General features: G+C 36.2%; 1 protein-coding gene across 3 annotated transcripts in view; it reads left to right on the top strand.

Moving 5' to 3' along the window:
* The window catches only part of WDR44 (WD repeat domain 44), an 87,286-nt gene extending 73,063 nt beyond the window's left edge, over positions 1-14,223 (top strand). Inside the window, exons 14-20 of one of the 3 annotated variants that reach the window (XM_012653547.1) lie at positions 3,978-4,100; positions 7,227-7,418; positions 7,625-7,726; positions 7,943-8,058; positions 9,257-9,360; positions 9,715-9,849; positions 13,149-14,223. In XM_012653547.1, coding sequence (XP_012509001.1) covers positions 3,978-4,100; positions 7,227-7,418; positions 7,625-7,726; positions 7,943-8,058; positions 9,257-9,360; positions 9,715-9,849; positions 13,149-13,243 — 867 coding nt within the window. In that variant the 3' untranslated portion in view covers positions 13,244-14,223. Of the gene's footprint in view, positions 1-3,977; positions 4,101-7,226; positions 7,419-7,624; positions 7,727-7,942; positions 8,059-9,232; positions 9,361-9,714; positions 9,850-13,148 lie in introns of all 3 variants that reach the window. The other 2 variants (XM_012653546.1, XM_012653548.1) reach the window with 2 other exon arrangements.
* Positions 14,224-14,697: the final 474 nt, after the last annotated feature.

Here is a 14,697-nt window from a genome sequence, read left to right as displayed (position 1 = left end):
TTTTTAGTAGAGACGGGGTCTCGCTCTTGCTCAGGCTGGTTTCGAACTCCTGAGCTCAAACAATCCGCCCGCCTCGGCCTCCCAGAGTGCTAGGGATGCTGCAGTCTAAGGCAGAATTTCTTCTCCAGGAAACCTGTTTTTGCTCTTGTGGCCATTCAACTGATTGGGTGAGGCCCACCCACATCATCAAGGGTGATCTTCTTTACTTAAAGTCAATTGATTGTAAATGTAACCACATATACAAAATACCTTCACAGCAACAACTAGATTGGTGTTCGATTAAATAATTGAATACTATAGCCTAGCCAAGTTGACACATAAAATTAATCGTCATAACTACCTTCTTACCAGAATTAATACCTTTTCTTTGAACTCATTCTCCTTAACCTTTCTCTAGCATTTGATGATTTGATGCTATTGATCTTTCTTGAAATACTCGTCTTGATTTTGGAGCACTATACTTTCCTATTTCACTGACCACTCCTCTTATTTCCTTTATGGAAGAAACAGTAAAAAGAACATTATTGAGAACCTATGCAAATACACCTGCTACATGCCAAGTACTTTTCATTTACTCAAAACATAGATGTTGATCACTTTACCACCTGGTTATGAACATGAAGTTGGAGCCAGATTCCTGGGGTTCATATCCTCCCTAGTCTGACCCTTATAGTTGTGTGACCTTGGGCAAGTTACTTAATTTCACTGTGCCTCATCTGCTAAATAGGTGTAATAAAAGTAGCTTCCTCATAGAGTTATATTGGGAAAGATTAACTGAACTAGTCAATATAATACATTTGCCTAGAACATAGTAAATGCTTTATTAATATTCACTGTTATGATTATGATGATGACATCATCATTATGTGCCAGGCAGCATTTTAGGCACTGAGGACACAGACAAAATTTAAGCATTTTACATGTGCTCTCTGTTTGTACCCCCAAAACGACCTTATGAGGTTGTTGATGTTTCCTTATCAAGAATTTAAAAAAACCAAGGTTTCATACAGGTTAAGAAACATGCCTAAAGACATACAGCTAGGGAGTAGGAGAGTTGAAATTCAAATCCCATAGCTTTGGAGCATTAACTCTCTAGCCCATTCCTGGGTTAGAATAGCTAATCACTACAAGCAAAAAGGATGACAAAAAAAGTTGGACATGTTGCAAAGATTTGAGAAATGATAAAAAATTTTTTATACTTTTCTAGCATTTTTTCCCATTCTTTCCAAGTCTCTTAGGAGACAGTAGTAATATGATTTAGTATCTATCCAACTACCTCTTGTCTCAAGTGAATAATATGCATTTTTAAGAACTGGTGCTAGTCAGTAAACTGGGTCTTCCTGGTCCCTGATGATAGGAATATAGAATACCAGTTTGTGAAGAGATAAGTACAGAAACCAAGAATAAACCATTTAGAAATGTTTATGGCAGTTTTTCAGAGTAATTTTATGCCTATTTAATCTGTTAAAATCTGAGCTTCTATTTTATATAATAAAAAATGGGTCTTGTATTTTATAACTTTTATTTTCATTTCATTTTTCTAGTAATTGTTCTGTATTTTATAATAGTTTCAGTCCATGACTCATTGAAAATTTAAAAAAAAACAAAAACAGTCCTTCACAAATAGTTTGAGAAGCACTGGTGTAGATGAGTTATTTCAGTGAGTCTCTGCCCCATATAGGATTGATTCCTAAGAGCTTATCCTCATTTTCCCAACTCTTCACCCCTATCCAGAGGAAAGAAACACAATTTCTGCAACAGGATTCTAAGCCTCTCGAGGGTAGGGACAAGATATTATTTTGTTGTTGTTTCTCTTCAGTGTCTGAAACAATCAGTGTTTATAGTGGCTTTTCTATTTGTTGAAGACTTATTTTGTACCAGATAACAATAATTACTTTGTTAATTCTTAGAACAACAATCCCATGAGGTAGACAATCGTTCATTTTGTAGATGAATATACTGGGCCCCTGTGACCCATCTAAGATCACAAAACTAGTTATGAGTAGAACTTCAATTTTAATCTGATTTATTTGACTCCCAAGATTAGTGCTTAGTTCAAGAAAATAATTTCATTTATTCAATAAATATTTATTGAACAGAAACCTGTTGGCATGATAGAACTAGTCTTAACATGTCTTCAGCACCTTCACTTAATATTTTAGGGATGTTTTCATATGCTTAAAACAATGGACTATTGTAAGAATTGAATAATGTCAGTTTTAATGAACAGTGTGCCATAGGTTTAGTTTTTATACAGTTATTAATTAACAGGAAATTATGAAGCAAACTGCATACAGTCTTCAAAATTTTTCTGGAACTGAGTAGCTCTTGAAAGTAAAAATAATTGATATTAGATGTTTCAAAGATTATCGTAAATCATCCAAATTATATTTTCTAATTCTTTACATTTAATCATAAAATATACCATCTATTTAAAAACTAGTATACTACATAAAATGTATACTTTTAGACTAGCCCAAAATAGCATTTATCAGTACAATTACATACCCAAATCAATATTTACACTCAGTCTTTTTACCATCAAAGATTAAAGATTCTTAATTACTTTTAGCAAGTGACAAAGCATCTTGGTTTTCATAACATGTGTTCTACTTAAGCACTGTGCAGAACTGTGTAGTGGCTAGAGCCTGGACCTGATGCCAAACTACTCGGGCTTGCAATCCCACCTCTACCACTGATGAGTTGTGTAATCCTAGGCAAGTTATTCAACTTCTCTGTGCTTCACTGTTCTCATTGGTAAAAGGGGATAATAATATACCTACCGCACAGGGTTGTTGTATAATGTTAAGAACAATGGGCGGGCCGCGGTGGCTCACGCCTGTAATCCTAGCACTCTGGGAGGCCGAGGCGGGTGGATTGTTTGAGCTCAGGAGTTCAAGACCAGCCTGAGCAAGAGCAAGACCCCGTCTCTACTAAAAATAGAAAGAAATTAATCGGACAACTAAAAATATATAGAAAAAATTAGCCGGGCATGGTGGCGCATGCCTGTAGTCCCAGCTACTCGGGAGGCTGAGGCAGAAGGATCGCTTGAGCCCAGGAGTTTGAAGTTGCTGTGAGCTAGGCTAACGCCACGGCACTCACTCTAGCCCGGGCAACAGAGTGAGACTCTGTCTCAAAAAAAAAAAAAAAAGAACAATGCTTAATGCACCATAAGTACTCAAGAAATGTCATCATTACCTTAATTTGTTTATCACCTTTAGGCATACCAAAGAATACTGGGGTCTCATTTGAGTTTCCTCATTCGGTATAAGTCATAGTTCTCCCCCTTAAATAGATTATGTTTAGGAAATAATGAGCTTCTGCCAGCCAGAAGCTTTTGACAGATAGATATTTGGTTCCCGGGTAATGGGGCCATAACAATACTGCCTAAATCAGTTATACTATCCTCTTCTAGCTTTGGAAATGCTCTGATCTATTCTGAGAGATTTGACAATTTCTATTCTCTAATTTTCTTGCCTAGGGTGTGACAGGTGCACAATAATTTTTCATTTCCATGCTGCATTATAGGGTAATCTTTTTGAAGACATTTTAAATGACAATTAGAGATCTATGTGAGTTAAAATTCACCAGTGTTGTCAATGTGAAAATAGCTGAAGTGACAATAAGATGAATAGATGCCTTATATTCATAGCTGAGTTCCAATATGTGCAGGCAATAACAACTAAGGCACACCTTAGTCCTCTGCTGGTGTCTGACAGATTCCTTTGGATATAGATTATAAGATTCATCCTAATTTCAGAACAGGTAGTGTGGAAAAGTCTTGGAATTGATGAAATATGGTATTTTAGTTGTTTGGGGGAAAATGGGATCTTCCAATTGGATAATCTTTTGTTCTTTCTAATGCTGCATATAACAATAACAAAACTGTTGAAGTACGTAAAACTGAGAAGTTCACTTTTATTGTGTAAGTAGTTTTTTATATGGTGATAAAAAAATTAATATCATTTTCTCCATAGAACTACTTTCTTCTTTCTTCTTCAATGGATAAAACAGTCAGATTATGGCACATTTCCAGAAGAGAGTGCCTTTGCTGTTTTCAACATATAGATTTTGTCACTGCCATAGCTTTCCATCCAAGAGTAAGTAACTATTTATACATTCTATTTATACATTTTTTTGTTACAATGTGAGGAAGGTGAGGGAACCTAGTTTCTCTGGGGGCAGTTGCAAAAGTATTATTAACAGATCATAGTTAAGAGCAGTTTAATTTTGTGTCTCATTTTGCTTTAAAAGTGAGAAAAGAAATAAATATTCTGCTAATCTGCATTGGAAAAACTGGGCATGTTATATTCTAAATATAACAGTAAAAAGTCATCCCAAACCTTTAATAAGACATGCAAGGTATAAGTAATGAAATAAAGTATCCTATTAAAGATGAGAGATATTGGAGATGGAAGAAGAAGAGGAGATAGCAGATGGATAAATGAGAAAGGGAAGTACATAGACAGGAATAGTTATGAAAAGGTTGGGGAGGGAAGAGACAGAGGAAAAGATTGAAAGAGGCAAAGACCAAAATTCATTATAAGACATACTGAAGAATTCCTATTGTTGATCTTAATATACCTTCTTCATTTTCAATATAGAAAATCCTTTAGTATCTTTCCCCTGGAAAGAAAGTATTTCAGGCGATTTCAATGAAGGAGAAAAATCTACTGTTATGGAATTCTAGACCTATTGTATGCCCTTAAAGGATAGAGAGCCACCAAATGCTTAAGGCTAAATTAGTTTTAGTTTTTTGCAACTATAAGCACAGGGAAATCACATGTTGGTGTTGACTCTACTAGCTAGATTAAAATAAGTGGGAACTTGAGCTGACTCTATGCTGACTTTTCCTCCCCTATTATACATTGATGTATGATTACAATTCCAGTGGTGTCCTCATGTCTATACGTTTAACACCCGTTGTCTTTTTAATGCAACATTTCTTCCTCTTTTTTTCCCAGATTAAGAAAGGAGACTGACTTTTTTCTCAATGTAATTTCCTTTCCTGAGCAGGCTTATAACATAGGCAGTAATAATTCTGAACCCTTTGAAGACTTGGTTAAGAACTTTTGATAGTTAAGAATATTTAACCTATGTTAATACCTTTTCAATTTTGACTATCAAGTCATTAGATTCTTCTTTCTGAATAACAACCCCATCCTGTAGCCCAAAGATGCAACAAAAGGATGGATTTACCCCATCAGCAACTGTGAACAAAATTTTTCCCTCCCACCATTATTTTAGCTATAAAGTATCAGAGTAGAAAGAGGTATTCAGTTTTGATAGTTTTCTATGTGGTATTTTATTACTTATTAAGGTTTCTGTCCAGTCAATAAGTTTTATAGTACTTTTATCTTTTATTTGGTTTTATTTTAGAAACTATAAAGCCCTGTTTCTTCTCCCTTTTTTTGTAAATACCTTCTACAAAAGCCCTCTCTCTAAAAACTACAGACTTGGAGAGTTTTCAGAGGGGCTGGGGAGGAGTAGGGTAGTGTTGACTTCTTTTTTAGGAACTATGACTATTATAATGTTAACTGGAAGCAAGGTAGCAGAGTTATAAAAGAAATAGCAAAATGTATGTATTTACATACATACATGTGTGTATGTACGTATATGTGTGTATGTAAATAAAAGTCCAAATTAGAAGACTAAGATAAAGTATTTTTACTTGTTCAGCTCTTCTACTGGGAGACATTGAGTAGAGCCTGCTATAACATAGCCATAAAAATGTTCATCATTTGTAGATTGTCCCTGAAAGGTTTCAGAGATGGGTAAGAACAATAACCTTGAGCAGAGAAGAGAATTTGTTTCTTGTTTTGATGTCCCAATTATTTAATCTTTAATTCTTATATTGCCAAAAATTAGACCAGCTTAGTGGGAGGACTGGTTTAGTTTAGAGCAGGGTGTCTCAACCCTGGCACTATTTACATTCTTTGTTATAGGAAAAGAGAAGGCTGGCCTGTACATCATAGGATATTTAGAAGCATCCTTGGCTTCCATCCCCTAGATGCCAGTAGCATCCCCACTCCACCCCAAGTTGTGACAACTAAAATTTTTCCAGACATTACTAGATATCCCCTGTAAGGTCAAATTGCCCCAGGTTGAAAACCCCTGGTTTAAGATTGAGAATTTGGGCCGGGCGCGGTGGCTCATGCCTGTAATCCTAGCTCTCTGGGAGGCCGAGGCGGGTGGATTGTTTGAGCTCAGGAGTTCGAAACCAGCCTGAGCAAGAGTGAGACCCCGTCTCTACTAAAATTAGAAAGAAATTAATTGGACAACTAAAAATATATAGAAAAAATTAGCAGGCATGGTGGCGCATGCCTGTAGTCCCAGCTACTCGGGAGGCTGAGGCAGGAGGATCACTTGAGCCCAGGAGTTTGAGGTTGCTGTGAGCTAGGATGACGCTACGGCACTCTAGCCCGGGCAACACAGTGAGACTGTCTCAAAAAAAAAAAAAGATTGAAAATTTGAATAGTGAAGTGATTCTCTGCTGACATGGCATTAGAGTTCCAAAAAAATGACTGGTTCTGTGGGCCAATAATTTGTGTTACTCTTTTATCCAAGCATTACATGTATCCCAGTCTATAATACTCTACGTAGACTCTTGAAAATTGGTTCTTAATATCTTGGCAAAAAATGTATTCTCTTTCCTGTGGAATACTGCTTTTTCTAATTTTGAGGCACCTTTGTTTTATATGTGTGTATGGGTGTGGCATAGGATATGTTTCCCAAAGCATGTTCTTTGGAGGTGCTAGCTCTGTTAGATATCCCTACCTAACTCGCCTAATGGTTCCCAAAAAGTCCGTGGTTAAATAAGTTGGAAAATTCTACCCACTTTATCTCCTTTTTAGAGATTCAGAATGGAGGTTAACTGAGAATCCTGTTTAACTTTCAAGAACTTCTCAAACTTATTTGAACACAGTACCTTCTTCTTCCATGTAGTACACAAACACATTATCTTATTAACATCCATACCTTGGGAAAAGCAGTTTAAGGATGTGATAAAGTGATTAGAACTTTATTTCTCCAAAAGTAATAATAAGGTTTCTAGTTATTGTTATTGCTTTTAGTGCATAAAATAATGCTTGCTTCATGAATAATACTTCTAAAATGAGACCTGACTTTAAAACATTACTTTCCAATAGACTTACTGTTTCGATTTGCTGATGCATTTTTTCTTGATGTGGTAAAATGAAAGCTTTCTTCTTTTGCCACCTTTTTAGGATGACAGATATTTTCTAAGTGGGTCATTGGATGGAAAGCTCCGCCTTTGGAACATACCTGACAAGAAAGTAGCTTTGTGGAATGAAGTAGATGGTCAGACAAAATTGATCACAGCTGCAAATTTCTGTCAGAACGGCAAATATGCAGTGATTGGGACATATGATGGCAGATGTATTTTCTATGATACAGAGGTAAATGAGTACCTGGTGTAAATTATGTGATTGGATACTTATTAAAACACTTTTGTGGTTTTGAACAAGTTGTTTATCCCCTCTGGGCTTTAGTTGCCTTGTCTGTAAATTGGGGCAAATAATACCATGTCTGTCTGAGTGTTGGATCAGATGATCTTTGAGGGTTCTTCTAATTCTGATATTTTAAATATATGATTTCTTTTTAGCATTTGAAATACCATACACAAATACATGTTCGATCTACTAGAGGGCGCAACAAGGTTGGAAGAAAAATTACTGGCATTGAGCCTTTACCTGGAGAAAATAAGGTACTATAGTATTCAAAACCATATCTCTGAATAATCTCTGTAGACTCTTGAAAGTTAGTTCTTAATATCTTGGCAAAAAATGTATTGTCTTTCCTGTGGAATACTGCTTTTTCTAATTTTGAGGTACATTTGTATGTTTGTAACACCCTTTTTTGGTTATAGCTTAACTTGGATTAAAAGGTGATATTTTTAGCTTTTCCTCTGATGTATTTTTAGATACTGGTAACCTCAAATGACTCTAGAATCAGACTCTATGATCTGAGAGATTTGTCACTGTCCATGAAGTATAAGGGTTACGTCAACAGCAGCAGCCAGATCAAAGCAAGTTTCAGGTAAATTGGCAATGATTAATTCCCAAAAGAGATAAGAATGTTTCTCTCCCACCCATTCCCATTTTTCCATTGATCTGTGCCTTATGTTTATGTGGCGTTTTTAGGAGGGTTTTTGCACGTTTACAGCTGGTATCTCATTTTATCATCATGTAATACTTGTCCACCTGTATGGTAGCTAGAGCTAGAATGGCCCCTATTCTGCAAATTAAGAAACCAAGACCCAGAAAATTAAGCGATTGGCCTAAAGTCACAGTTGTTGCAGAGCTAGGATTAGAAGACTCTCAGCTTCAGACTTTTTGCTTTTGTACTTTTTTTTCTTATTTTTGAAACAGGCTCTCACTCTGTCTCCCCTGCTAGAGTGCAGTGGTATCATCATAGCTCATTGCAACCTCAAACTCCTGGGCTCAAGAGATCCTCCTGCCTCAGCCTCCTGAGTAGCTAAGACCACAGGCACGTGCCACGACGCCTGGCTAGTTTTTCTATTTTTAGTATGGGTGTGGTCTTGCTCTTGCTCAGGCTGGTCTTGAACTCCTGAGCTCAAGCAGTCCTCCTGCCTCAGCCTCCCAAAGTGCTAGGATTACAGGAATGAGCCACTGCACCCAGCCTGCTTTTGTACTTTTATATAATCTTTTAAGAGGGGGTTTCAGCTCATCCCTGTCCCCTTGTCCACTGTCAAACCTTTTAGGTACAGAAGCTAAGAAAGCATTTTAATACCCTACAGCACAATGTCCTGTATTTAAAGCTTTATATATTATTATTCAAATTCTTAATTTGGAGTCTGGAGGTTCTCCTAAAATAGGGTTACCTGCCTTCTTTCTAGTCTTCTTTTTTCAGCCCTTTTCTTGTCAGTTCTTTCTTTCTTCTTGAATTACTCAGTAATTCATTTGGTAAAGTACTCTGCTTCTCTCTCTTTCATCCCTTAAATCATTCCTCTCAGTGTGGGTTAACTAGTGTCACAGTTTCTGGATCTTTGATGAAAATACAAATGCCAGGCCCCTACATCAGACCTACACATTCAGAACCTCTAGAGTGACATTAAGAGTCTACATTTTCAACAAGCTCCCTCAGGTGTTGTTTTAGGTATTAAGTATTTTAAAGTAGGAAACACTGATAGAAGAAAACTTTACAAATTATAAAACCACACACAAAATTGTTTTTCCTTCCCCAATTTTAGCCATGATTTTACTTACCTCGTTAGTGGTTCAGAAGATAAGTATGTTTATATCTGGAGTACTTACCATGACCTAAGCAAGTTTACTTCAGTCAGGAGAGATCGTAATGACTTCTGGGAAGGTATTAAAGGTAAGTAAATGCCTACTTTTGCATGTCATATAAGAAAATAAAGTGAAAATGGAGATATGCTAGAAGTAAATTTGTATAGGCATTATTTTAGAGAGGCAATTTGGCTGTTATAACTGCTTTTGCTTTGTGTTTGGCTTTGCTTGTTTGATTTTTACCCTGGTCTAAAATTTGAGAAGTCATAGAATCTCAAAACTTGTATGTAGTATTTTTTTAGGAAATATTTTTGGGTTTTAAATTGTTCTTAGTTACTTCTGTGTTAGTTTTTAAGGATAGTTGGCATATAACACTATTGTATTTGTCTTGATGTTTAGTTTCAAATTTATCGGTTATCCTGAAGTAATTTTATTCCCCCAGCACATAATGCAGTTGTTACATCAGCCATCTTTGCTCCAAACCCAAGTTTGATGTTATCTTTGGATGTGCAATCTGAAAAATCAGAAGGGAGCAATAAAGATGAAGATGCTGAAGTTTTGGATGCCACGCCTTCTGGTAAGTACTCATATTTTATTTGTCCTACATTTTTTCTAGTTATCACTTAGTATCCTCATTGACCTACTATTAGGTATGATGAGGTTTTCACAACTATAAAGAATGTTTCTTACTTACAACATAGTGGTTGACAGATATGCATTTCTGAACATATCAGCAATGTATTTCTTGCAAGTTTTACATTTTTAAAATTCACCTGAGAATTAAAAATGAAAAATTTGAAAATTCATATTTTTATAGACAACCATTCTCTTTAGAGAAATGCAAATGATATACAAATACAAAACTTCTTTATTATCTGTCTCTCCTACTAGTCTGTAATCTCCAGGAAGACAGAGACTTTATATGTCTTGTTTACTGTTGTACTGCCAGTGCCTAGCACAGTGTTTGCCTGCATATAATAGGTGCTTAATAAACATTTTTTGACTAAATGAATTAAACCTAAATGAAGCAGGATTCTTTTCTACTTGCTACAAATCAACAGCTTCTCGAGATAGGTAGCTATTTATAAGCTTGTCATTTCTTGCCATTTGTGGCATATGCTTTGGGAATGAGTAGTAATTCTGGTTATATAATATGTTCAGATTAGAAAGTGAAAAGAAACTGTCAACAAGTATATTGAGTACCGATCAATTATATAAAAATGGTCCCTGCTAGTCCTTAAGAGTATGATAAGAGCAGGCAAATTTGGACCAGTTGTCAGTGAAACAAGTTTATATTATTAAAATCAATTGCGTAATAGTTTATTAAATGTGTTTTCTCACTCTACGGACTACAACCAGTTCTTTTAGAGAGTCAAAACAATAGATATGAAGTACAAAGGGTGCTTCTGAAGTATTGGAATGCTGAAAAGTTTTTGAGTACTTTAATTTAATCTCAAGTAATTTCTCTTGTATTATTTATCCTACCCACTCTACTCAGTACACTATTCCTTCTGTGTGCTAAGAAAAATTTTGATAACCAAGATGAACTTCAGTCTAATACTTCTTTCAATTACAAAATTTAAAAATAAGCCAAGTTGGGGCCAGAGGCTGTGGCTCACACCCATAATCCTAGCACTTTGGGAGGCCGAGCCAGGAGGATCACTTGAGGCCAGGAGGGAGTTCGAGACCAGCCTGGGCAATAGCAAGACCTTGTCTCTACAAAAAAAAAATTAATTAGCTGGGTGTGGTGGTATGCACCTGTAGTACTGTAGTCGAGCTCCAGGCAACAGAGGGAGACCCTGTCTCAAAAATATTAATAAACAAGTTAGAATGATTAAACCTTTACTAAATGCCTATTTGTAAATATTGCTTTCTGTTTTCTTTTTCTTCTCAGAGTCAAATCCAGCTTCTTTCTTCTAACTTAAGTCATTTGGTGTTTTTTTCTTTTCTTTTTTCCCCCAGTGATACCTTTTTATACTCTATATACTTCCCCTACACATTTCACAGGAAATTTTACCTTTTGAGGAAAAGTAAAAGGTACATTTTTTAACTTCTCAAAAATATACCACATTAACATGGTTTAGTTAATTCGCTGGGTCCTTTTTGAAGAGGCACAAATTTTAATGGATTGTACTCAAATTTGCATTTGTCATTTTGTACCTATCTAGGTATAATCTAACAATAAACTCTTAAGACCCAGGGTATGAGATCATAAACTATATATATGATTGCCCTTTCTTATTCCTGACATATTTGGGATATGAGCATCAATTTTCCTCAAGTGTAAAATGGAGGTGATAACCTAGTTTATAGAATTGTGATAAGAATTAAAGATAACACGTGAAGTGCCTAACAGAATGCCTGGCATGTAGTAGACATTATCGTTATCATCTTCATTATTGTGCTTTATAAAACATTTTTTTTTGAGACAAAGTCTCACTCTGTCGCCCCTGCTAAAGTGCAGTGGCATCATCATAGCTCACTGCAACCTCAAACTCCTGGGCTCAAGCGATCCTCCTGCCTCAGCCTCCTGAGTAGCTGGGACTGCAGGCATGTGCCACCATGCCCAGCTGATTTTTCTATTTTTTTGTAGAGATGGGGTCTCGCTCTTGCTCAGGCTGATCTGGAATTCCTGAGCTCAAGCAGTCCTCCCGCCTCAGCTTTCCAGAGTGCTAGAATTACAGGTGTGAGCCACCAGGCCTGGCCAACATTTTTTTTTTATGAGACAGGATCTCACTCACTGTGTCTCCCAGGCTAGAGTGCAGTGGCATCATCCTAGCTCACTGCAACCTCAGACTCCTGGGCTCAAACTATCCTCCTGCCTCAACCTCCCGAGTAGCTGGGACTATAGGCATGTGCCACCACACCCACCCAGCTAAATTTTTTATTTTTTTGTAGAGACACAGCCTCACTATGTTGTGCAGGCTGGTCTCAAACTTCTGGGCCCTAGTAATCCTCCGCCTCAGCTTCCCAAAGTGCTGGGATTACAAGCATCCACGCCTAGCCTATAAAGCATTTTATATATATGATGAATTCTTTTCTTCTATAGCCTTTTCATATCCCCAAGTCCTTTACTGCTGCTACTACAGCATAGCACTACTTTGAGATATGCCAGAAGGAATGTTCAAAGGCTTAGAATATGTTTTTAGCACATCTGAGTGAAGCCATTTTGTCTGACTCATCCTATATACAACTTTCCAATTAAAGTTTGGATTATTCTCTTTCTTGCTACTCAGTCCTTCTGAGATCTACATTTTTTACCTATGCATAATAGAGTTAGTTAACACAGAATTTGATTGTTAAATGCTTTTACGCAACTGGCAAATTAAGAGGTAAGCATTTTCTTGCCATTTGGCATAGCGACATAGCTCTTCAATAAGGACCATAATGGCAAAAGGTGCTGTCAGCATTCATAGAGACAATGTGTGTACTTCATTTCTTAGCAATTTCAGTAGTCTGCTATACAGTAAACCTTACTGTCAACCTCGTTAGACACCCCTATTAGCAGCAGACTCGCCCAGCTGATCCCGTTCTGCCAGCCCTCCAGTCCTGGGGCTGAATAACATGCTAGCCTCTTGCCATGAAATGAAGCATTAGACAACTTAGAGGCCTCGGCTACCTTGGAATAAATCCAGGCATCCAGGCCCCAAGGGACTATAATATCCTCAAATCAGGAAAAGACCAGCTAAGATAAGGTAACAGGAGGAGAGGTCCAGCAGGATGGAAGGATTACAGGAGCCAGCTGGAAAAGGAGACTGAAAAGGTGTTTAGATGATCTTCCTCCTCAAAGGTGGAGGGTCATGGGCATGTGACAGTTGTGGCAGCAGGCTTCATATTCCTTTAAAATCAACTTAAAACTATTTTTATGCTTTTAAGGTATTGTGAAGACAGATAACACAGAAGTTCTTCTCTCTGCCGACTTCACTGGAGCAATCAAAGTGTTTATTAACAAAAGGAAAAATGTATCTTAATTTGAAATGACATTTAAAATAAACATATCAGTAAGTTTCTCTATGTATCAGAACCGAAAAAAAATACTATGGTGTTTCAAGCTAACATTCTTTTTTTAATTTTTATTGAAAGTTGTTCAAATATAATATATTTTTTGAGAGGCGGTGTTAATGATCTAGGAAACTCTGGACTGATAGACTAGAAAGGAATGTGGCCAGAATAACATTACCAAACATTAGGCTTTATGTTTTGTTATGTTTGTGTTTTTGTTATATAATTATGAACATGCGCAGGTTTCTGCATGAAAAGATATTAATATATTAATCACATGTGTGTGCCTTTTGGTTACATGCACTAAATCTAACAGAGTTAAATTATTTCAGTGGCTCTTTTGGCCTCTTACTAGAGGGAATAGTCTTGTTTCTAGCTTAAACGATTTTTTTTTGCACAAAATTTCATTTTTAAGAAAAGTGGTATCTTTTGACTGAGTTATTGTTTTGAAAATGTTATATAGGTTTTCAATAGGTCAGTAACCATGTGTAAAAGGTTTTTATAAATTTCTCAATTTGGGGACAAGATTTTTTTGTGGTCTAAATTGTGGACTTAAGATTCTTTTCTTTATATGTGTATATATAATTTTTTTTCTTTGCCACACTGGAGCACAATGTTTCTATATAAAGAATTCTTTTCATTCTTTATCCATGAGCACCAGGCTTTGCTCACTTAAAAAAAAATTAAGCCGGATTAAGGAGTGAGTCTTCTTTTTTACAATAATGTAAAAATGAACTGTTTACATTTTTTTTAAAGCATCGTAGTTTTTAAAAATTAAGCTGTTTTGTTTTGTGTTGTTGAATCTGAAAGCCTTTGTAAATATCAATATAATGTACCAATGAAATAACATTTGGGGCAATGGAACCCTGATCATGTTGTTGATGGTAAACATATGTTTCTGAAAATTAAATATGTATTATTAAAAGTTGGTCGCCAACACTTGTTTAAATGTGACTTTAATTTTAGATGCCTTCAGTAAATCAAGGAATGCAAGAAAAATAAACTCTTGTTTTAATTATTTAATTAAACAGAAGTAATTTAATTAAACAGCAAACAGAAGACCAGGTTTTAGACCCCTAAATTATAATGCATTAGCTACATGCCTCTGAAATTTTTTAAAATTATAGTTCTAAATTGAACACTGCTAAGAGTTCATCTATATGATTACATGTTCTTTATTGCATTTATTTTCAGTATGTAAGTGAGAAGCTGGGGAGCCACGGTCATATCCTTGTTAATCCAGTATGGTCTTGGAGTGTTCTGGGCTTTCTAGTAAATTGCATATTTTTTGCCTTTATGCTGCTTTCTTCTTTCTTTCTCTTGCCAGTGTTATACTCTCTCCCTCACCCCTCCCTCTCTCTTTCCCTCTTCTTCCTTCCCTTACCCTCTCCCCTCTGCTCATCTCTCCTTGCTTACTTGGGCT

This window comes from Propithecus coquereli, unplaced genomic scaffold, assembly GCF_000956105.1.
Source record: "Propithecus coquereli isolate 6110/MARCELLA unplaced genomic scaffold, Pcoq_1.0 Scaffold422, whole genome shotgun sequence".
NCBI lineage: Eukaryota > Metazoa > Chordata > Mammalia > Primates > Indriidae > Propithecus > Propithecus coquereli.
The sequence above is the reverse complement of the archived record's forward strand: the minus strand, read 5'-3'. Positions and strand labels throughout refer to the sequence as shown.